The sequence below is a fragment of the Pipra filicauda genome, unplaced genomic scaffold (genome assembly GCF_003945595.2).
Source record: "Pipra filicauda isolate LSUMZ 115617 unplaced genomic scaffold, ASM394559v2 scaffold6_size6359152_pilon, whole genome shotgun sequence".
NCBI lineage: Eukaryota > Metazoa > Chordata > Aves > Passeriformes > Pipridae > Pipra > Pipra filicauda.
The window spans coordinates 3,568,231-3,592,487 of NW_024104865.1; the positions used below are offsets into that span (position 1 = coordinate 3,568,231).

At 39.3% G+C, this 24,257-nt stretch overlaps 2 protein-coding genes across 9 annotated transcripts in view; one reads left to right on the forward strand and one right to left on the reverse strand.

Annotated features, from left to right (window-relative positions):
* The window catches only part of DNAL1 (dynein axonemal light chain 1), a 41,134-nt gene that overhangs the window by 8,475 nt on the left and 8,402 nt on the right, over positions 1-24,257 (forward strand). For 3 of the 6 annotated variants that reach the window (XM_027748870.2, XM_039389041.1, XM_027748918.2), the window contains 7 exons: positions 2,273-2,311; positions 5,284-5,393; positions 6,047-6,102; positions 7,157-7,212; positions 8,425-8,551; positions 8,950-9,099; positions 10,803-14,882. In XM_027748870.2, coding sequence (XP_027604671.1) covers positions 2,273-2,311; positions 5,284-5,393; positions 6,047-6,102; positions 7,157-7,212; positions 8,425-8,551; positions 8,950-9,099; positions 10,803-10,882 — 618 coding nt within the window. In that variant the 3' untranslated portion in view covers positions 10,883-14,882. Of the gene's footprint in view, positions 1-2,272; positions 2,313-5,283; positions 5,394-6,046; positions 6,103-7,156; positions 7,213-8,424; positions 8,552-8,949; positions 9,100-10,802; positions 14,883-24,257 lie in introns of those variants that run through there. The other 3 variants (XM_039389040.1, XM_027748878.2, XR_005566362.1) reach the window with 2 other exon arrangements.
* Positions 16,646-24,257, reverse strand: part of MIDEAS (mitotic deacetylase associated SANT domain protein) — a 60,235-nt gene continuing 52,623 nt past the window's right edge. For 2 of the 3 annotated variants that reach the window (XM_027748840.2, XM_039389036.1), the window contains exons 12-13: positions 24,009-24,208; positions 16,646-22,687 (exon numbers count right to left, since the gene is read on the reverse strand). In XM_027748840.2, the coding sequence (XP_027604641.2) occupies positions 22,471-22,687; positions 24,009-24,208 (417 nt within the window). In that variant the 3' untranslated portion in view covers positions 16,646-22,470. Of the gene's footprint in view, positions 22,688-24,004; positions 24,209-24,257 lie in introns of those variants that run through there. The other variant, XM_039389037.1, reaches the window with a different exon arrangement.

Consider the following 24,257-nt stretch of genomic DNA (forward strand, 5'->3'; position numbering starts at 1 on the left):
ATGTCATCCTACACAAACCTCAGCGTTTTTAAGGCAGCAGTGTCTGCGATCACTACAGCGATTAGCTTGTTGTCGGTTGCTGTGCAATTCCGATTTCCTCTATTGAACATATAAATAAATGTTTGCAAATTAAGGCGAAGTGTCGCTGTTTTGCTTTTTCCTGGGGGACTAAATTTTGTAAATAGTCTATGTCCATCTGCCATGTTTAGGGAGGGGAAATACTTCTTGTTATAACTATTGTAATACAAGTGTGGTTATTTTTTCCCCTTAAGGTATTCTGTTTCTTGTTCCTGCCGTGTTGATGGCGACTCTTCAGGGTGACAATTGATCACTTGGCATTTTGAGTATTTTAAGTATTATGATTTTCTTTAGTCTAAATACCTGTATAAAATTGTTCAATATGCAGGTAGAGGAGCCCTGAAAATAAGCTGCTCGGAGGGAAGTTTCCGTTAGGTAATCTTGCTTGGCAGAGGATACTCTTATTTATCTACAGAAATTTCAAGTACAACTCAAAGAGAATGAAATCTCTGACATGTGTTCTCCAAATAACCCACTGTGCTGATGTCCATGTTTCCAGCAACTCAGCAGAGATAAGTCAACAGAGGTCAGGAGAGAAACTGCTTCTTGTGCTCAGATGGATCCAATCCGGTTTTAGGCATGACTTAGAAACGGAAGCAGATATTGGTCATATAAATCCATTTCTGCCTTCAACATGAGTGACCAAGATCACGTACCCAAGTGCTGTACTGATTTACTGCCATAATTACAAAAGCAGCAATGAAGTTCTGTCCAGAAAACCCAGTTAGCCGGAAGCCCCTTGTTTTTGCTGGCACACTGGTAGCTGTTAATTGGATTGCATGAGGCTATTGGAATGGGAATTAGGGATGTGATTTTCTGAACAGGAAGAGGTCATGCAGCTGTTTATCTGTGGCAGACACTGAGGAGATGCTGCCTAGCACAAGTTTGCCAGGTCATCTCCAATGGGACCATGAGCTAGCTGTCAGTTGGTATAGACCAGAAACAAATACTTGTCAATGGGCAGAAGCAGCTGGAACATCTGAGGATGCCCAGTGATACATGTCTAAGTGAAGGTGTATATTGGTGATTGAGGTGCACGCTCAGGCTCCCTGGTGCTGCTGGGTCTTGGTGGTTGCTGGGTGTTCAGTGGCTGTGGCCATTTTTTATATGCAGCTGCCTCAGCTATTGTCTTTTGCCCTGAGACCAGTGTTTCCAGTGGTCCAGAGTAAAGTACCCAGCACTAGAGCTCCATGGTTGAGGTGGTTGCCTGTAAGATTTTGGGTGGAAGTTAGTTTGTTGGGTTTAACTTTTACTGTAGGGGTTTTTTTTATATCTGATTACCTTAAAGACTGCTTTTATCCACATGTGGTAGTGCTACACATAAGAGCAACAGAGATGCCAAAACTAGAGTCCTTCTATATTTGTACAAAGGAGGCTGTCGATCAGTGTTTGTGAAAGATTGGTCTCTGAAACCTTTTTAATCCAAAAGACATCTTGTAATATGTTTAGTGTTTAGAGAAGCATTAAATATGTTGTTTATATACTACTGTTTTGGATATCTTCATGTGGTTTTATAAGACTCTGATGTGAGATAGAAAAGTTGGAGTTAGTGACAACAGAAAGTTGGTCAGTGGGTCAGTCCCTAAAAAGCCTTGTACAGCAGCTCTCAGATTTTTCAAACTGAGTAATACATGTTTTCACATCGTATGATGCAACTCTATGCAAAGCAATTGGAAAGAAACACCAAATATAAACAATCCAGATTGCTCTTTAGTTTTGGCAAGATGTACCTCATTTTTCTCAGTGAATCTGAAGAGGCTGTATCATTCTGTGTGCTCACAGACTTGCTTTCAAACGGGAAGTTGCTAATGCACAACAGAAAGTATGAGGGTTTAAGAGCATTAGACCACAATTTTCAGTGCAGTAGTTTCTTATGCTTTTGAATTGAATTTCACCATCAGAGCTAACAAGCAATGTCCCATGGGGCAGAGAGTAAGACCAGGAAGATAATCTCCTGACATTAAGCCCATCATTTGCTTCTGAAAATGCTGCCAAGTACCTCAGAAAACAAATTTATAGGACACTGAGGGTTTCCAGCTTCTTCAACTCAGCTGACACAAGGCAATACAAGGAAGTGGTAGAAGGGGATAGACAAGCAGGATAGGGAGAGACAAGGGAGAGGAAATAGGTTTGCAGTGAACAAGCCAATTATAAGTTTGCAGTGAATATTCATTTAAATTTGTTTCATTTTTAGGCCAAAGCAACAACTATCAAAGAAGCTCTAGCCAAATGGGTAAGTACTAGAACAGTGTCTAGCTGCTTTGCAGTACTCTGTGGCATGGGGTTTGACTGTATTCAGCTAAATTTGTCTTTCAAACATTGTAGGAAATACATTTGCTTGAAACATCTGCTTTAAGAAGTTTTACAAAGTAAAATGATGATTACTGTTGTTGTATAATACATTCTGTTGGATTTTCTGTATGTTCTTGTTAAATTGACATGACTGGTAAAGATGAGTCTGTTTTGCTCTCCTGCCTCATTCTGCTGTGTATGCATTGGTGTGAAACTACAAAGGGACTTAAAGTTGGAGATGTCTTATGTTTTAATTATACTCTTTTCACTTTACCTGACTGTAGTCCTTCCCACAGAATAAACAGGTATGAAATTTTCACTGAACTGAATTCAGTGAAACTTCTACATGTCTTTTGGCATGTTGTCCCTCATATTGTGCAAAGCTTAACTCAGAATCTGAGTTCCTTGCTTGTTTTTCCTCTTAAAGTACTGTGTTAATACAGAAGGTCATTAGTCTCGTAGTGACTGACCTGGTCTTTTAGAAAACTGTGTGTTGGCAAGGGCGTGAATATAATTTCAAATGATGGTGTAGGATGCTCTGGGGTCAGGTTCACAGTCCAGTAAAATCAGTGAGACTCTTTCCCCAGTCTCAGTGAATTTTAGATAAGGGCACAGAGGTGCTGCTCCGTGTACATGCACTCCCCCCCTATTTCTGGCCAGCTGCTAGAGCAAGGTTTTATAAATATTTTGGTCTCTAGAAATCTGGATGTGAGACGGCATGGGCAGGTACACTTGAAAGCCAGAAGATCTGTGCTATCATCAGCTCAAGGTACTAGCCTGGAATTGAAGACTATTTTCATTTTGAATTTTATCATTGTTTAGTACCTTCAGAATTTCAGGGGTTTCCCAGTTATGTTGACATATCCCGCAAACTTCACTCCTGCTCTCTTAATAAGAGCTAGAATGCAACAACTTGTGGACATTAGCATTACTAGAGGTGTGAACTGAGTGTTAAAAACATTTGCTCTTCCTCCCTCACTCTTTCTGCCCTTCACAACCTCAGCTCTGTGTTTTGTAGTGAAGATTTATTTTCCATTTGCTTCTGTCACACGTCTCTTAGAGATAATAGGCCTGTGTCAGTGAGTTTCCATTACTGTTAGGCATGAAGTGCTGAATTTGCTTTTCTATTCAGGTTATTGGGGGTGGGTCTAAATCTTCCTTTTACTATTTCTAATCTGGATCCCATGTGACTTGTACGATTGGATCTGGTGTTGTGTTACATTCTGCGTGTTTTTCTTCCCTTTGGCATAAGGGTTTACTATGCCCTACAGCCAGCTTGACATTAGGTAAATCAAAGCAACTTTAAATCAAAGCAGCTTCAACTTAGCAAATATATAACCTATTCTTAAAAAAGTGTGTCTGTTCTACCTGTGGTTTCTCTATGGTATATTGTGGTTGTGCAGCTGACCTTTCTTCCAGAAGTACTTGGCAATCAGGATGAATTTTCTTCCTCCAGGTGCTCACTGCTGGCCAGAGTCTGTGTTGGAAGCTCTCTCCCTTTCATGTTTTCAAGAAAAAATGTAGTTTTATTTATGGTATGAACCAATAGATTAGAAACTGAGCATAAATGCAAATAGATACAGTGCTGTTCTTAGAAAAGAAAGTGGAAGTTTCACATTCATACAGTGATTTAGTTTATTATACATATAGCCATATTCTAGCAAGACATCTGACGTGCTTATTTGCTAAATCGCTACTTATGAGTAAAAATACTGTCACACTGAATTTGGACAGAATCTAGAATATAAATAATTGTACAAGACAACGTGCTAATTTTTTATTAAATTAAGTTTCCTGAAGTATTTTGGGTTCATAAGAGGGAAAATAACATTATCAAAACCTGATCTTCTGCTATGGGATTCTTAAAGCTTTCTGGGATACGATTAATTTCATTACAAAGTAGCCATATAAACCAGGCCACACTCAGCTATCTCTCTTTTCAGTAGCTGCCTAAAATGGGAGAGAAAACAAGAGTCCTTGTTTTGAAAGCACTGAGATTTCTCCTTTGTTAATGGACCTCCAGTCCTCCCACTGAACACTGAGTGAATTGACAAAATGCTCCCTTTGTACTGTCAGGGAGGCAGCTGTCCAAACTGCTGCTACTCCCTAAACAGATACTTGTTCCAAGTGTTTAGCCAATAATTGCCATCACTTCAGAATTTTAAAAGATTTAATAGAGTATGTTTTTTAATAAACCCAGATGCTGAAGTTATTTGGCCATGTTTCTAAGGCTTTGAACTTTACTAAGTATTTAATTTAGAAAATTATCAGCCTAGGTTGTAAAAAGGAAATTCATCTTTTGCTGTATCCTCTAAAGTGTGAAATTTTCCCCCATTCTTTTTTAATGGCTAATCACAATTTTTTTTTTAGATTCTTAACTCTGTGAATCTGTTGAAGTTTTCTCCCCCAAAAAACCCTACTCCCCCATGTTCAGTTTGTGTTGTGAGTTAGGTGTGAGTTCTGAGGTCTCTGGATGAAGTGGGAAGGAGATTTTTCTAGCAGAGCTTTTAAGACTCTGCTTCTGCTACAGATTGGCCAAGGCTGATGTTTCCTATATGTTAGTCTCCATGGAAATACCTTAATTCAGAATTTTAAACCTCCGTCTATTCTCCATTCTTTACAGCACAGGACTCCTCAATTAAGTTCATTTAATAAACACAACTTTTAAAAACGCATATGTAATGTGTAAGTTCTTTTGCTATTTTGAAAATAAGCTAGCCTTCCCTTTTTGTGCTACACCATCAGGAATCTTGATAAACAGGATTCAAAATGCTTTCTCTTTTCAGTAATATCTTTTAGTAGTATATTGGAATTATTTCTATAGTAATTGCTTTTGTAGTGATTTTTAAATATAGTAATTTTTGGTAATTGCGTGTAGCAGTAAGCCTCTTCCTCACCTTCTCTTTTCTTTAGGAAGAAAAGAATGGCCAGAAGGCTTCAGAGGCAAAAGAGGTAAAACTGTACGGTCAGGTTCCTCCTGTAGAGAAGATGGATGAATCTCTCTCCACACTTGTTAACTGCGAGTAAGTTCAATTAAAAACAAATTGGAAACAAAATATTCTCTTCATTCTTTTTTTCAGGTTTTGTGCTGTCCACTGTGCAAATATGTATTTACTATGTTTAAGTGTAGCCTTCAAAGCAGCAGCTTTCTCTTTTTTTTTTGCCTCAGCTGAGCTTCTCTTTCTACACACAGTTGCTCTTTTTAATTCAAAGATCCCTGCGACTTACTCAGAAAATGTTAGGGTAGATTCTGTATTAATATTTGTCCCCAGAAAAATGGTATATAATTACAGGTCTGTGTTTGGAGTCTGTCAACTAACTGGCACATTTATGACCCACTCCAAAATTTATGAAAAAAAAAAAAAAAAAAGCAGGGATTTAAGCAGGACTTCCAGAAAGAGATTAGAACCGCTTTAGAAATAAACATCTATGCATTTGATAAGACCAGGCATCAAAAGATAATCCAGTATGTCATATAGGTACCTCATGGTATTTTCCCAGAAGCTAATAAAGTTCAAGAAGCCTTGATGATTTGAGGATATTTTGAGTCTGTTAGCACATACAGTCAGTTCACCATCTATTGAGAGAACAATAGAAAATTATTTCTAATGCAGTGGAATTCTTCCAATATAGTGATCCCATATATACTGTGAATTGATTATTCTTGCTTTTAAAGGAAACTATCGCTGTCTACAAACTGCATTGAAAGAATCGCCAACTTGAACAACCTAAGTAAGTGACAAGCCAACCAGCCATAATGTTTGTTTTTTAGTTGTTTGTTAGGATATATACTGTCATTTGTTATATGTATCCAGCTTTATTTAGTCCTATTCTTATCCTTTTTTATTCCTTCCTCTTAGAACACTACAATTACAATGTTAGAATTATCAGTCTTACTGGAGAATGCATGCTTAGCAGTAATGGTGTATTGAAACAGGTATCCCTGCACTAGCCTTGACAGTTGTCTCAGTGCAAGTTTAACAGAAAAAACCAAAAAATTCCCTTCAGTAAGCACTTCAGTACCCTCCAGTGGGCCTCACTGTGCTATTCAACACCTCATCAGTATTTCATTCATTAAGTATTTCATTCTTAATGCAGTTAAGAAGTGTTAAAACATTTGTGAAAGGTATACATCTGAAGCTAATGCAGTTACATGCTGCAACTCAGTTTGCTTGTTTACAACTACAAGAAAGTTTGTGGGATAAATGAAAATGATTATCAAAAAGACTGCTAGTTTGTGATAGCTTTGAGGTACACTAGTATTATACTACACCCCAGCATGAACAGCTCACTTGGAAAGGAGTTTTGTCTGCCTGCTAGACAGAGTTGAAATGCCTGTCATCAGACATCTGTAAGGCAGCTTTGTATGCTGCCTCTAGTATAGAAACCAAATCTACTGCCTTAAAATAAGATCAGAACAACTTTTGCCTGAAGGAGAAGGGATATGAATTATGTAAGATCAAAACAAGCAAGTCAGCAGTTAGAGTTCAGGTGCAAGGTGAAATAATAATTTTTATTCAGTATTTATCTGGACTGAATTTCAGCTAGGGAACCTACACGTGAGCAGCTTTGTGTTCATGAGTGTATTTCTGAGTTGTCTCCTGTATCCATTCCTGCTGATCTGTGTAGTCAGGAGGTTTTGTTTCTGTTAGGTCATTCTTTCTTAAGACAGCCTGTTCAGAGTGCAGTTTGTAAGTAGAATATGGTGTTTTACCTGACTTTTAGCATCTTCTTATTTAAAAAAACCCCCTGTTTATTAACAAGATTTTTTTTTTATCTGTTACAGAAAATTTGAGGATTCTGTCTTTGGGGAGAAATAACATAAAGAACTTGAATGGACTGGTATGTGCATCTTAGTATCAATTCTTCACTAACAAAATGGAATACTGTCTAGAATGTGGGGTAATTCCCCTATGTTTATACAAGTCTTTGCTGAATTTAATAAAATTTTATTTTCTACTTTTGCTATGATCTGTTCACCCTCTTGTTACACATTGCTTCTGAATTTTCAGATAATCTTTCACTTTTTTTTTAAATTCTCTTCATGTTTGGAAATTCTGCTACACTAATTTACTACTCAGAAGAATTTTAGAAAGAGAGATTTTGGTGTCTTTGATAAAGATGAGCAGAACTTTTACTTGAAAACTGCTGCCATTTGTAAAGCCATGTAAATTCCACTGGCTTTACATGAATGTAATTCCTACAGACTTTTTGTATACAGAATTTTCTACCTGAAGATACTTGGGCTATTCTTTACTAGAAATATTGACAGTTCTGTGAACACACACTTCCTGAGAGTCTGTCCCTTTTATGCTGACTGGCACCTGGAGCTGTATGGATTTAGAGAAGATGATCGTAGGACTGAGTCTACCAAGTAGGGAAAAATTTTTTGAGGAAAAAATTGGATCAATAATTTTGTTCCATTTTAATTCAGGGCAGAAGAACTTTTTTTCAATCAACACATTTTTAATGAATATATAAATTATTTCCTTTCTCAAGAGCTACTGTGTGTTTCTTCTGCAGAATGTTTCTCTTCAAAGCTATTTCCACCTTCAGAGATGCCATATCTTTCAAGTGTAAAATACAAAGTTAATGTGTAATGACTGGTCTAAAAAACCCTCTCTATTGAGAGAATTATGAAAGCAATTTCTGGCTAACAGGTACAAACACACGCATCTGAATGAATGATTCTCTCTCATACTGTACAACATCCTTTCTAAAGCAGTTTTTGAATCACATTCACTTCATGTATGCTTGCAGGGCACAAGCAGCAAAATTTGTCTCCTCTGCCCCTATACCTTAAGAACAACTACTCCAGCCAGCTATTTCTTGTTTTATTCTAATATTGCGATTTCTGTCTTCCTTACTTATATTTGCATATATAATTTTGCTTTTAATTCCCATGAGCATTTGTCATGCATAGTTGGGGACCCGCTTAAAATGAATATACCTTAGTATTTTCTCACATGAGGTGTCCTGTACGGGGTGAAGAAAGAGTCTGAAGAATAAGGGAGATGTACTTCTGCTTACCTGAATAGTCCTGTCATTTTCCAGGAGGCAGTTGCCGATACTTTAGAGGAGCTGTGGATCTCATACAACTTAATTGAGAAACTGAGGGGTATCCGTGTAATGAGGAAGCTGAAGGTTCTTTATATGTCAAATAATTTGGTGAAAGACTGGGGTAAGCCTTGCATCTCTACTCTGTAATTTCTCCTGTAGTATGATGAATGCATAACTTAAGTCACCAAGTAAAAAATAGTGCTGGTTTTGAGTCCAACTGACAAGCCTGCAGACATGTGCAGAATCCCTAAATATCCACTCATTCAAGAGAGTAAAAATAGTTAGAATGTTGAATTTGACTTCTAAGTCCAATGAAGTTTGTGCTTTGAATCATCTTCTTGGATCTCTTTTAAAATGCATACCTGTTCTTTAACCCGATACCAGTTAGAGCCCAAGCAGTCCCTCTCCTGTTGTATCCCATGCTCTTTAAGTTTGAACTGAGTTTGAAAGGAATGTGTGGTGCAGATGTTCTTTCCATGTTCCACAATCTGGTTGGTGTTTTCACCTTTGTGGTTACAGCAGAGTTTGTGAGACTGGCAGAGTTGCCATTACTAGAGGATCTGGTGTTTGTAGGCAATCCACTACAAGAGAAATATGCCTCCTCTGATCAGAAGAACATTTGGATTGAAGAAGCAACCAAACGTGTACCAAAGTTGAAAAAGCTGGATGGTGAGTTTGGGGCATGAAGCAGTTGGTGGGAGTTAACAGCATAATATAATGACAACCACAGGGAAATGAATCATAACCTCAGAGATTCATCTGTGTGCTCATGAAATTAATATTCCTCGCTCCGCTCTTTGGAGTTATTCAGAAGTAGTTACTCAGAGCCTGACTGCAGGATCCTCTGAGAGTGTTTGGTGGATTTTGGAGTGTTAAGTCTAAGTGGCCTTGCAGCCTACAGTTGGGCATTACTCTGTAGTTACCCAAGTCATTTTAGCATATGATTAATAGGGAACTGAAAGATTTTGTATTAAATAACTTAACAAGACTTTCATCTACCAAGTCAAATTGCAGTTTTCCCAGCAAATTTGATGTACAGTTTTCCCAACAAAAGAGGTGACATGAGGAAGTGGAGGTAGACAGGGATATGCTCTGCTTTGCTTTGGATGCAAGGGCAAATTTTCAAAACTTCATGCACGTTTCCTAAATGCACGAATATCCTCCTCCATCACACTGATCTCTTCTCTGTGGTGATCAGTGACAGAACCCAAGGGAATGCCCTGAAGTTCTGTCGGGAGAGGTTTAGGTTGGATATATTAGGTTAAGTTTCTTCATGCAGAGGGTGGTTGGGCACTGGAACAGGCTCCCCAGGGAAGTTGGTCACAGCACCAAGGCTGACAGAGTTCAAGAAACATTTGGACAATACTATCAGGCACATGGTGTGACTTCTGGGGATAATCCTGTGCAGGACCAGGAGTTGGACTCAATGATCTTTGTGGGTCCCTTCCAACTCAGCATATTCTATGATTCTGTAATTTGTGAGCTGTCCTCTCCTATTCAAGACACTCTGATATGAAAAGATACTAAACCATGTCCTGGTTAGTAACTAAAAATTAGATAATTTTAAAATATATTTTTTAATATGTTAATTTCTGTTAATGAAGATGTTAGCTGTTCACTGTTATCCCATTTACTAAAGCAGTGAAGAGGAGAGCGGGACCGGTAACACTAACAAAGAGAATAGCAGTAGGGAAGGGAAGAGTGTAGGGATATTGACAAGAGGAGACAGCTTAATTACAGGGAGCAATAGATGGGAAATCTATTAGCAGATTCTATCTAAAACTAGATCAACTGCAGTAAAAAGAGGAAGTGGAAGCCTGATGAGAGAATTGCACTGCTAGGAAGGGTGGCCTGCAGTAGTCCATTTGTTGTTGTAGTAGGAAACATTTTGAGAGTGAAACAGAAAATAAAACAGGGCACATATTTTTACAGGCAAAAGGTAACCTTGGTAGTATAAGGTTAGACTTACTAGCCATACTAAAACTTGGTCATGTATGTCGTGGAAATAGCAGCACAAAGTAGGGGCCCCATGAGAAGGGTGATGTTGGTTGTTAGCAGTTGAACTAATGTAGCGCATCTCCCAAAGACCACTTGAGGTTGATCTTTGCAGATCCTGCTTTAGTACCTTTTTATTCCCTGTTACCCAAGAAGCTGAAAAAATATCCAACAGAAGAGCTCATCACTTGAAAGCTTTTCTATTTAAGACCGGTTCAAGTATGCAGAAGTTCATGTCGGTTAGAAACAGGCAGGAAATACAACTCTTGACTCTTTCCAACAGCTTTCAGGTAGATCAGCATTAACTATGTCTTTCTCTGAATAATCTGTTCATAAATCTTTACAGATTCTTTTCTCTTTTTTTTTCTTTCTCTTAGGTACCCTAGTTGTTAAAGAAGAAGAAGAAGAAGGAGCAGAAGGAGCAGAAGGAGGAGAAGGAGGAGAAGGAGCAAACTGATGACACTTTCTTGTTGGGTATTTAATTATTTAAGTGACTCCAGATAGCTTGGCACACAGAACTTTTATATAAAATATTTGAAGAAAATCTTTGGGCCATTTTTAAAAGACCGGCTTATCTCCACAGTCTCTCATCCAAAGAGTTAGTTACCAAAAATTGGTCACACTAATTGTGTCAAGCTTATGACACTTTCTGTAGAGACTAGTGGAGCTGAGTTTATCTGCTCTTTGGCTAGCAAGAGATCTCTACCTAAACTAACATATAGCTATTTTTAATTCCTGATTAGTGATGCTTGTTCACTCTTGGGTTGTAAGAGAACCATTTTAGCTTGTTAGGTGCAGCTGGCCAACATTTAATTGGAAACACTGAGGCCACAACAATGTTGTGGTTTAGAGAACCTTACAAGCTTTGTTCTGTTTAATTTTGTCGTGGGACTCCCTCAATATTTTTAATATGCAAGTTTGCCTTTTTATTCCCTGAACTGTTATGCCAAACAGGCCCAGTAGTTGTGGATACACGCACAAAAAAGGTATTGGTCTGATGATCGTTTGTTCCTGGCCTTAAGTTTTGAAATGGGCTTCTGACATTGGAACTCAACTGCATTGCTTAGGAGGCCATGTATAACTTATATATATTTATTTATTAAGAGGCAATGGGAATTCTTTGCATGGTTTCAGTGAGGCTAAAATATCTGCTAGCTTTTTTTTTCATCTCTAACTAAAAAATTACTTTGAATTGGAATATGTGGCCTATTAGCCTGCAGCTGGTTCCTGGGTTTGGATTGGGTCACTAGTGGACATAATCCTTCTCAGCTCTGGAATCTTCCTATAACTAAGTAGGCTGATACTAATAGAGAAACAAACAGTGAACAGAAGACCTGGGCTTGAGGACAGAAAAGTTTGGCTTTGGGGATACTCATTTTTTATGAAAGTACAGGTGTAAGAAAAAGCACAGGTGTAAGCAGTGAGAGAAAGTGTACGTAGTCAGTGGGGAAGGTGAGATGAGATGGAAAGTGGGCATTGGGGAAAAAAGTATTGAAGATGTACTAAATATGCTATATTGCAGGGTAACTAGTTCTTATATGACTATTTCTAGTGAAAAGTATTAAACAATGGTGAAGACAGGCCCAATTGCACTGTGGGATGCCAGTAGTGCGGTTTAAATTCTTCTCTTTGAAGAACAGATTGAGTCACCTGAGTAGATTTTTCTGCAGCTCCTTTTTGGTTTTTGACCAAGCTTTTCTTCTAATTTGTGGTACCATCTTTGTTTAAACTCAAGTGATGACAAGTGTACCTGCTGGTTCCAGCCCAGACATAGAAGAGGTGGAGGCAGAACACCACTCTTAATTATTTTGTTTGTGAAGATGTGGCAGGAGTAGAAATCTTGGATGTCATGGTCAGGAAAAAAAAAGGTAGGATTGGCCCAGGCAACAGTGGTACTGATCTCAAGCTCCAGGTATAATTGTAGTAGAAGATATTATCTCTCTAATCAATTTCTAAGTGCACTGGGAAGTAGATGATTACAAGACAATCACAGTTTGTTTTCAATATATTGCTACTTAATCTGTGATTGTTAGAGGAATTCTAAAACATTCCAGTTTAAATTGGCAATTGCTGATGAGGTTCGAGTTTGATTTCGATCTGTTACTAAAAAGAAGGTCAAGAGCACAATAGCAAAAACTGTGGACATTCTTCACTCAACACGAACTATTTCCAGGTAGCTGTTCTCTTGACCAGAAACTAGTTTTGTAGTTAACTAGTTCACTGGATTTAGCTTACAGACAACTTCATATTGGTATGTTATTTCTTTTAGAAGTATTCTCCTCGCTTTATCATTAGTAAAGGCACCACTGACCAAGAAGCACCATGGGAGAGAGTGCCTATAGCCAACAGCCATTTCATACGGGTGTCTTCTGAAGCTAAGCCTCTCAGTTCACGGAGCCAACCACTCTTGGCAAAGTGGATGTGCTTTGGCAGTACAGAGCCTATGGCACATGTGAGCCCTACTGACCCCGTTTGCTGGGGGGGGGGGGCTGTGCCCTTGACGACTGTAATTGAAGTGAGAGAAAGTGCGGGTACCATGAGCCAGAGCTTGAGTGATACAAAACTTGCCTTCTGAATGCTTCCAACAAACAGAAATGTCAAATTCATCTCTGTGTTTGGAGATATTTTCAGAATAGGCCGTGTGGTGCTTGTCCTAGCACTTGGCCACAAAGAAAAGTGGTTGAACCTCTGTACCTGGTGCCTCCTAGAACAACATCTGCAAGTGTGGTGTGTATGGCTGGGTTAGCTCCTCATCATGAGATGTGACAGGAGAGAAAGGGAGTGACAAACACAGGCCAATGCCAAGAAATCCTGCTGGTTGATCTTTTAATATCTAAATATGGTCTAAGTCTGTACATTTCTGAAGGTCATGTTAGATACAGCAAATACTCTATGCTTTGGCTGTTTTTGGACATTCTGAGAGCAAAATAGAAACTTAAGTGTTCTGACTACATGGTGACAATTGAAATGAAATACAGCTCCATTGACAAGCCTTGAGGGATAAGAGCAGTTCCTGGCTCTTTTAAGTGACCACTAGAGGCTACACCTATGGGAATCAGTTCAAGAACTGTTGTAGATGGTGGTGGAGCTGGATATACTGTGTGGCCCACTGTCACTGGCTCCTTCCACACATTTAACAGCACAAATTCTAAAGCTCTTTTTTGGGGGGCTGCACTGTAAGCACCACCAAAAAAGAAAAAAAATTATTGAAGGAATGGAGCATCCAGTCTCAACACAATTTTAACAGCAGCATGAGATACAAGATTTCCCTCACCTTTCATCCTTCATATATTAGCATATAATTTAAAACCTTTCTCATAAAAACTATGTATCAGTCTCAAGGAGACAATACAGTAAGAAAAGAATAAACTGTGGCTCGTGTTTGTCTGGAGATGCTTCATCTTGAAGCTGGGTGAGAGCTTTAGCTTAACCTTGCTTTTCCTAGTGAGTCATGATTATTTTCAAGACCAACCCCCCCCAACTTTTTCTCCTCCAAAATAAGTTTTCCTCAGTTTTTAAATTTGCACTTTAAAATTATGCACTGGATGTGGTGGAAGACATACAGAGGTGGTAGAATTAGAATAGATGGTTTGCATATTGCTGGTGCTACACAATGTCACGTATAAGCTGACAGCGACACTCGGCCTGTGCGCCTGGAGGGACGTCGAGGGAGATGCGGGAAGGCCTGGCTTTCACTGGTACACTTTGCTCTTCCCTAGCACACCACAGCCAAGGAAGTAGTAAGCACATTATTATTCATGGATGAAAAGAGTACCCATGTAAAACATGCAAGCCATGTAGAATTCTGCTTTTCCCTGTGAATTTACGGAGGAGTAGCATCCACTTTATTCCTTAGAGAAATATCCTAAAATTAAATTAGTCGTAGGAAACAGCTAAGTTTTTTGCTTGCTTGTTGGCACGGTGCCCTGTTTTCAAAAGAGCTGATATATGCAGTGATTTTTGAGAACTGCTGGAAAAATAAGAGAAGAGACCTGAGAACCAGCAGATGACTCAGGTTACATTAGAAGTAGGCTCATCTAGAAAAATCTTCAAGCAAGAGAGCACTTTTAACATCCCCTTTGGCTATCTTTTGTATACATAATTTTGTAGCATGAAAAGCTGTTAAATTTGCTGTGTTTAAATTATTTAGGCCTATGTTTATAAATGTTATTCTGTGAAACTTGGTTTAAAAATAATATAACCTTATTTTATACAAACGTCTTTGGTTGTTGTGTAATGAAATAATTCAGCTTGTGAAGACTGTTCAGAAATTCCATTTTGTTCTCATTAAACTTTCCTAGCTGCTCAGGGAGCAATGTATTAATAGTATGATAGCATGTAAATGCTGTTCCTTATTGCCTCTCTATTTAGAACAGAAAATAACTTAAGACTTTAAAAATGCTGATATATTGTGATCGTTGTCATCTGATACATAAATATTTTTCAATCTTTTAAGACACTGCTTGTCAGAATTTGTTCTTAGGTCCTAAGAGGTCCTTAGGTCTACTATTGCTATATAGGAAAAAAAATCCAAGTAAGTTAAAGAAATGGCTATTCTTTCTTCAGTACAAAATTACTAATTCACTTTGAATTTAAATTCTGTTAACAGCAATATACTATCAGTTCCATTAAACCCAGGTAAGGGAAGGCTTCTCTAATAGAAACTTTAGCCTTCAGTAGACTGTGTCACTGAAATGTAATTTCAAAACTGTGACATAAAGAAAACACTTTGTACGCCACAGCCCGTCTCAGTAATGACAAGAGCAGCATCCTACAGTGATGGTTGTAACACTATTTAAAAAACATAGGGAGCTGCTGCAGAATTCCTCACAATAGCACTAATTCAAAGCTTACTAATCACTAAAATGTTTTATAAGGTCTCTTTCAGTAACTGAAATAACTTCCAGAAGCTTGGGCTTAGATCCACCAGTTAAAAAAAGAGGGAAACTGAAATGTCAAAAACTTGTGACTTTTTTGATAGTCCAAGGTTTGTCTGTATGGCTTCACAGTTTTAGTACAAACTACTAAACTTTAGCACTTTTGCCAGCTGGCTTTGATGGGAAGGCAAACACATTTATTTAAAGCCTTAAAGTCCTGATCTGTTATCTCAAGTGAAGGCCTTGGTGTTCCCTGTCTCTTCTGCACACCAAGCAAAATACCACTTAATTCTCCAAATGCTATTGCTGATCAACAGCCACAGGCACAGGACTAAGCTAAAGCAAGGACTTTTACACTGAGCTGAAAAAAATGAGCATTTTCCTGTCTTGGGCTGAGTCTTTCTCCTGCCAGCTTTGCTAAGAACATTGAAATGAAACCATCAGCATAAATTAAATAAACCAAAAATAACAGCTAAAAATAAAGCAGGTATGCTGCCTTAGATTCTCACTGCAATCTCACAGGAGGCCGGTCAGGCACTGGTACGTGTTCCTGCCATCTGCTTTGTGCAGCAAAACATTTGCAGCTTTTTAAGATGTCATGCCCATAGGTGTGAGAAACACCTATGTAACTTAGTTAACTAAAACCAATTAAGTACCAAAGCAGAAGGAAGGTGTTTTGAGGATGGATGGACACATATGGATATTTAAAATCACAGCAAGAGATCCAGCTACTGCCAGAGGGAACAAAAATAAGTGCTGTGTAACAAAATAGGTTTAAAAACCCCCTTAGATTCAGGTAACAGACAAGTTTTTTTAAACTCTACCATTGAAGAATGTGGTGCAATGTGATTTACAACTGAAGCCACCCAGGAATGTGATGCAGGCCCCTCAGGTACTAAGTTACTCCATGATGCCTTTGCTCTGCCCACTGTCTTTGTAGTTGTTTCAGGTAGTGTCAGAACCTCACTGGCCTTACTTACAGCACAGCGGACCCAGAACTATTCCCCATGAATCTCCAGCACACTACCAAGGTTGTTTCTGGCTTTCTGTGAGGGTGCTCAGCTTCAAGTGGAACACACACCCCATCAACACTTCTGTAAAGCAATGGAGCCGCATCTGCCAGTTATTTTCTTGGATATAAGACATAAAACACATTGCAGGCAGGTGTCTTGGGGGAGAGGTTTACGCTGAGAAACAGCCTCGAGGGTTGCTATGAAAAACACAGGCGAGTATGATGAGAGAGCAGCCTGGCTAGAAGGACTCTTAACAGCTTCCTCTGCACCACAGCCAGCCTGAGCCCCCCAGACACTCCCTCATACCATCAAAAAACTCAGCTATGAAACGATTTTTAAACCTCTTTTAATAAAAGGTATTTTAGATATATAGAGGATATTAAGTAAATAAGTTACATAGTACATTACAATCACATCAGCAAGATTTCCTTTAGTGTATTAATATTTTATAAAAAAGCACACAAAAAATAAATTCAGTCCAGTCTATCACAACTGTACAGCAACAGGTAAATATATTTATATATGTACATTTTAAACACATAACAGTCTTTTAAAAGGTGCCCTAGGCAGCAGACACACAAAAGGAAGTGTCTGCTCACTTGTTAAAATAAAAGTAATATACTTTATTATAAAGCATTTATACAGTAATTACAAAGGCAGACTGCTCCTGTACAGTACACCAAAGCTTTGACTACAAATTTAAAAACAGAACATAAAAAGAATGAACACAAAAAAAGTTCATATCAAATCTGAACTACAAGGGGAAAAATACATGTGGTAAAGCTGCAGGAAACTTTTTTAAAATACACAATTACATTTCTATAAAAATATATGTTGTCATCTAATCTGAAGAAGTTAAGGGGTTTTTCTCAGGCTCAGCTGTCAGTGGAATCTTAGTCTTGGAAAGAAAGATCCTTAGACAGCTGGGAATTCAAAGTTTGTGTCTTCCTAACATATGACACAGGAGAGAAGGAGGGCGAGTAAAGCAGCTGAACCCAAGTGACAAATTTATATAGAAACTCACCCCCACAGAAATCAAACATGATTTGTAGACTCTGCTTCTCTGTCTCTTTAAAGCTTTATGAACTTCCAGACATAGATCAGAAGATAAAGCAGGGAGAAAGTTTGTGTGGGAAAATGTGGATTAGAATAAGGTTTCTGGCAGAGGTAAGCATTGGACTGAAAGTGCCATTGTATGAAAGCAGAGAAGACTCCTAGGGCCAATAGTCCTCTCTACTGCCATTTCTTTAAAATAAAGATATGTATCTATAGAAACTTTCTAGTCCACTGCCTGAAAGAGAATTAAGAAGTGTGTAACTGCTGAGAGTGGTTTAGGAAACACTTTTTTTAAAATGTTGATTTTAATCTAAGCTTGTTGCAATGATAAAAATAACCAAAACCTCAGTCTGACAAACCAGAGAGTATTTTTAGCTAATTTGGACGTTGTCTACAATGGGATTTAACAGATGAGTTACCTTTAAGCTTTTGAATTTCTATCTCCGCCCTGCCTTTAAGCAGCTCCATTCCTACCTGTTCCTAGCCAGCAAAATGCCACAGTCCTGCACAGCTGAGTGAAATTCTGTAGGCCTTCAACTTACAGAGCCGAGTTCTCGCAGATACCATTAGCTGTATCAGTAAATGAACAAACATAAAATAAATTAAAATGCAGAGTGGTTCTTGCAGCAAGACTGCAAAACACCTGCAGCTATATCAGATATGCATCACACGTGCATGCATCTATCTAGTAGTTACATTCTAGTAGTTACATACACACAGTCTTAAAAAAATCAGATGCTATCCCATGCAGATCACAAACCTGACAGATTGAATTTATTTGTAACAGGCAGAAAGAAGCACAGGCAGAAGTACGTGATCAGGGCAAAACGTGACCTGTCGCTGCATCTCCGTGATGCCCAATGCTGGTATCAGGACTCAGGTAACAGTTTTGAAATACAGCCACCTGAAGCCTCATCTTGCACTGTAAAAGGCAAATCTATTAGCACACAGAATTGCAGTCTATAAATCTTGTATTTATTCCCACAGAAAGAGCTAAAGCAAAGGGACGCCTTCTTCAAACTTAATGACTGAGCTTTTACTGCCTGTTTTCTAAATTAGCAGCAAACCCTTACACTAAATGGGGATCAATCAGTAGGCCTTTAAATGATGGAAAATAATGACCATGGAGTTTTAAAACAGATATATCAACAGAACATAGACAAGAATTTTGTTTGTTTTGGGTGGTTTTTTTAAAATCCTAACTGAACAACACAGCCTGTACTGCAGTAAAGAGCCACTCAAGTTATTTTCTCCCCATTAACAGTAGGAACATGACTCACTCCAGATTAGACAAATTCAGTTCAAATGCTTTGTCCGCAGAAATTGGGATTGGTTTTTGGTTTTGTTTTTGTTTTTCTTTTAAACAATTCTCTGCCAAGTTTTGCTAGTAGGCACCATCTAATTCAAATGTAGGATCAATTCCAAACTCCTACTGTAAGCAGGGGGGGCAGCAGGTTTGGTTTTGCTTGTTTGTTTTTTAAGATGATACTTGGAGAAATAGTTTTCCTTATTACCATGACAGAAAAGAGGTCTTCTGGTGGCTACTAGCAATTTGTAAATATGCTCAGAAACATTCCAACTTGATGCCACTTACTTGGAACATTTATCTGATTGTGGTCAGCCATGCTAACCCACAGCTGTTAAAGAGGTTATCCTCTGAAAAAGCCCTTTTCTGATTTTCTCCCAGTGACAGACCTCACTGTGTCCACTTTTCCTGTTCTCTTATACTGCAGCAGGGTGGGAGAGGAATAACCAGTACTGGAATCAGTGTGTAATATACACAACACTTTTGTGCAAGTAAAGAAAATCTCCAATTTATCCTTATCAGCACCTCAGTGATCAGTCCCTGATCAGAGGAAAAATTATATTAGTTTCCTAAAATAGGGAAAAATCAGTGAAAGATCTGGTCTTCGGAAGACTATAACAATGCTTGCATTCATGCATCATTGTATTTGAAACAACTGGTACTTAATGCAATCCCGTGATTTGCTCCCTAAATCTTTGTTCTTCAAAGGATTCAACTGATCATTTTATCTGATCAGTTGTTTTTCACCATAATTTGTTGTGCCTTAGCTAAAACTACTTCAAGCTTGAAAACTCCTAAGGGCCATGACTAAATGTTTGCTCATTATCACCCAGGCAGACTTCCAGACACTAAAAAAAATAAATTAGTAAATGCATGTGACGTACAGGGAAGGCAAAAGGCAGGGAAATACCCTGATTTTCTGCCCATAAGGAGATGAGTACATTTCAGCACAAAACTCTTTGCAGATTTACCTTACAGGAGAACAGACATAAGTTCTTCTAGCTTAGAAACCTATTTTCTAGCTGGAACTATACCTACTTCATCCCGTCCCTCACTTTTTCCTAAGCATCTGCTCCTTATCACTGTTAGAAACAAGACCTGAAGCTAGACAGAACTTTGGTTTGTCCCAATATGAACAGCTTCTGCTTTTCCCTAAGAGATTACATTGATTGATTTTGTACTGCTTTAGCAAGGACAGTAAAAGCATTTTCCTAAGACACTTTGATTAACTTTATTTTAGTTCTCAAGTTTAATCAGATCTCCTCCCCAATCTAAAAAAAAATACTCATTTTTTTGCCGTGTTTCTCAATGTGTGCGAGTTCTGCCTCCATTTCTTTATTATGTGTTTCTAGACCTGCTGCAGCACAGGTATTCCAGACAAATACATCCCTTACAACAGGATCAGGTTCTACATCTACAGAGTAGAATATCTACATTACTTTAAATCCTGTTTAGATACACTCACAAGCCCTGCTTGTTTCTAACCTGTTGCCCTGCAGTTCTCAGGATCCGGCAACTTCCCAGAAACATGTGTTTATTTGCATCATTTTTTTTTTATTGGAATTAATTCCAGAACTATAAGTGGACCATGAGGTCCAGCTGCTTCATCTACTCTCCATCCTGGCACAGTGTGCTAAAGCTTCTGTTCTCCCCAAGGGCCCTAGGATAAAGGCGGAAAAGCATTTTCTCCAATTTATAAAAGAAAAAGACAGAACAATCAACACTGAAACTCTTAATAAGAAAACTGATTTGCTTAAGCTTCTTTTTAAAGATTAGCAGCTTTTAGTTCTTTGCAGTTTTTGAATGATTTTAACAGTTCATGAAGTGCCATCTGCTTCCACAGCCTAGTTAGTCAACAAGACCCATGCATGAAACAGTCATCCAAACGCTGAAAGGAAACCCAATTTTGACAGGAATGAAAAATACAATCTTGGCAGAAAATTGAACACTTACAGGCAAAAGTGTCAACATTGCAAAAAGTGCAGTCCTCATGATACTCCTACTGATTTTGTAAGAGTAGTAACTGTTTCTGCTATTGAGAAAAAGGATTCTGTGCAAAGGCATAGATATGTCAAAGCAAATATGGTACAACATGAGCCTCCCAAACAAATGAGTGAAGCCATCATGGTTGCATAAAACCACAGGGCAGGAAGACTGCCAGATGGCATGCTGGAGTTAAAGCCACTTTCCATAGATAACCAGGAATTTATCTAGCAGCTTGAAGGGTCAAGATTTTTAAAAAAAAATATACCAGTCAGGCACAGTCTGTAGTTCACATCCAACAATGTCTCTTGGATCCCTGCTCAGGAATGCAGGAGCGATTGGCTCCTTCAGTACTGCCGGTATGACACAGTGCCAGCACCCAGGAAGCTGGGGATCAGTGCTGCTCCAAGGACTGGCTGGAGGGAGGGAGCTGGGCAGCCACGGTACGGGCTGGGACCAACCAGTCATGAAGCACAAGGAAGTGATCCGATTCTCTGCATCCTTACAAAGTAATGATAAATGTGGGCTACAAGATGTACAGAACAATCCTGTGCAAATCTAACATCTGTCACCTGGACCACTTTACTTCTTCTTAACTCTCTTTCACCAGGAGTTTTTGGTGGATAGAATTTTTGGCTATTAGCTTGTGTCAGTTCTGAAGGAAGAGTCAGCCTTTCAGCAGGACAACCCAGCAGGCAGTGCTGCACAGCCACTGGTGTGTAAATAGGTGACAAGTTTCTCCTGCAGGAGTTTCTTCCTGACAGGAAGTATTTGGGAAACTAGGACCCCATCATAAAAGCTCTTGATGATGGCAATTTCAAGGAGTAAATGAGGGATGCCACAAGACAGAAAGAGATATTGAGAGTTAAAAAACATTCACAGATGCACCACTGCTGGAGATGAGAGTCCATTCCTCCCATCTCTGAGGTGCACACAATCCAGTGCACAAACTTGGGTTCATTTTCACTAAACAAACTTGCTCCCATTTATGCAAAGTCAAACCCAGCAGTTTTCATTTCAAATTGCACTTGTGAAGCCCAGACTACTGTCCTTAAGGTTAATCAAAGGCATACTATTTTGTTTTCCAAGATGAGACAACCTGCAAGGCCTGTGGCTACTCTAATCCCACAGGGTATTTTTATATCCACTGCTGCATTCTTAATGCCATAAAAGAAATTACCCCAGGCTTCTGTTTGAAAAATAAAACTTCCTCTCAAAAGGAAGAAGAGTGTCTTGCTCATCCCACTTTTCATTTTTGTGAAACAGAGGTCAAAAGTGCACACTATCTTTCCACAAAATTTGTTGTCTGCCTGAATAATTGCTCAGAAAGAAAAGCAGGAAAGCATAACAGGAAGGAGAACTTGCTGAGAAAGGAAACATCTAGAAGTCACCAGTGTCACAGTAACTGGATACACTTAGCTCAGAGTAGAGTTTCATTTTCTTGCTCTGGTCTGGAAAACTCTATATTCAAGAGTCCTGTTACCATGATTCCTGACAAGAACAAAAAGAAAGGTCTGACTGACCTGAGAGAACTCACTTCCACTGCAGGTGACATAGTCCTATTATGTACCTTGGGTATCATTATAAATAGAACAGAAATCTTATTAGTCTTAAGAAAAAAAATCCGAGTTATCCACCATTCTGGCTTGGTCAGTACTGGCAAGGTGAAGTGGAACATGTGGCATGAGGAAATGGCAGCACTGAAACCGAGACCTGATGGTTCAGGTAAGAAAGTGCAAGCAAAAGAAGTGAGACCACCAAGAGGGAGGTTGGGTCCAGCCTTACTACTCCCTCCACTTCTGGTCAGCTGCTATATTTCTCCATCTTCATCCGAGCTCGCACTGCTGCTCCCACTGCTGCTGCTCCCACTCTCGCTGCTCTCTTCCTGCCGGGCCTGGCTCCGGGCTGCTGCTGCTGCCGCCGCTGCCGCCGCCTCCTTCTCTTGCTGCCTCAGTGCAGCCGCCTTCTTTTCCTGCTCCGCGTGGCTTTTCATGTGAGCACTGCGGCTCTTGACCTTGTAGAACACCCTGAGGAAGGCACACGTGTACATTAGCAGTGGTCTCTCCTATGACTTCTCCAAAAGAGCTTCTGCTGCTCCAGCCTCAAGTTTGTGAGCTTCAGCACCGGAGCTCACGCTGCCATTGCAATAGAGCACCCACAGCAAACACCACTGCTGACTTAGTATGCCAGCACGAGGCGGAATGCCAGCAGGAGATCCTGAGCACCCTCAAACCACTTGCTTCATTTCTTAATATGGCTATTTCCTCTTATTTTGCATTCAGCTCTAAATTCAGAGGTGCAGTGCTGGTATCAGAATTATGCACATGCTGCTTAACACAACAGGACCCTGGTTTTCAGGCATTCCCCTGTGCTGGAAAAATACAAACAGGGAGGCAAACGATGGCCCAGTGCCCCTCCTGAGCCTTGTGCCCTCCTGAGCCTTGTGCACACAGCTAGAAATACTTGAGCTTTTTCCTTCTGACTTTGCACTTCTATGATCTGTTCCTCCATCTTTCGCCATTTGGATTTTGCATCAAATGCCACAAGAAAAGATTAGACACCATTAAGAATCCTTTCCTGATTGTCCTTTGTCAGAGGCCAAGACCAAATCCTAACTGCCTGACCTCTTACAGCACTGCCTTTTCCAATGCCCTGAGGGCACAGACACAGGATGCCTTCAGGAAAGTCCCAGCCACAGCAGGAATCTGTCACAGCCCTGGTGAGGTAACTGGACAGATTGCATCTTCTTGCCATCCTCTAGCTTGGTGTCTTTTTTAAATAAAGGGATAACCACTGGTATTACAAGACTCTCTTGTTTTAAAAATGAGCAATTTATGTAGAAAACTGAATTACAGTTATGATTCTGTTGGCAACAAACCTACAAAAACTGCTAGAACTGTGTAAGGAAAGACAAACATATTTTACATCCACCAAAGATGAGTGCAAATTTAACTAGATGAACTATGTACCTACTGGCCTAATCCCTGCTGCTATAACAATGGTAGTGTCTTACGTTTCTACACCGCTGGTATTAATATGTGATCCAACAAATACACAGAAACTACTCATTACAAAAATGCAAGTGTTACAGTGGGGCAATACAGCAGCTGCTTGAAAGTACAGCTTAACACCAAACAGTGCACACAGTTGAAATGCAGGTGGTGTCTTATTCCATTTGAGGAAAAACAGTCTGTAGTTTGCAAGTATTAGTGGAGCAATAAGTCATTAAAATTATTGCAATATCTCTGGCCTAAACAGAAAGATGAAAAGCTCATTTGAGAAAAAGCTTCCACAGGAGACGCCCTACAGTGATTCTGTGCCTATTGCTGGAAGCAGAGTTGCTCTTACCTGCCACATTTTTTACAAGGAAATGTGTTTTCTGTGTTTTGAGTTTTACTGGTAGCATCTGATTTTATCTTCTGTTTCCGCTTCTTCCTCTGCACTGGAGCAGTAATAAGCTTTCGAGGCTTCATGGTTGTCTCCCTTGGCCTCCTTCCAATTCTGCCTGTGACAGTTGCCTCTTGATTCCTTGTATTGCCATCACTTGCCTTTGGAGAGAGGGGAAGAGTTAAGGCAAATTGACACTTAAACCCACCA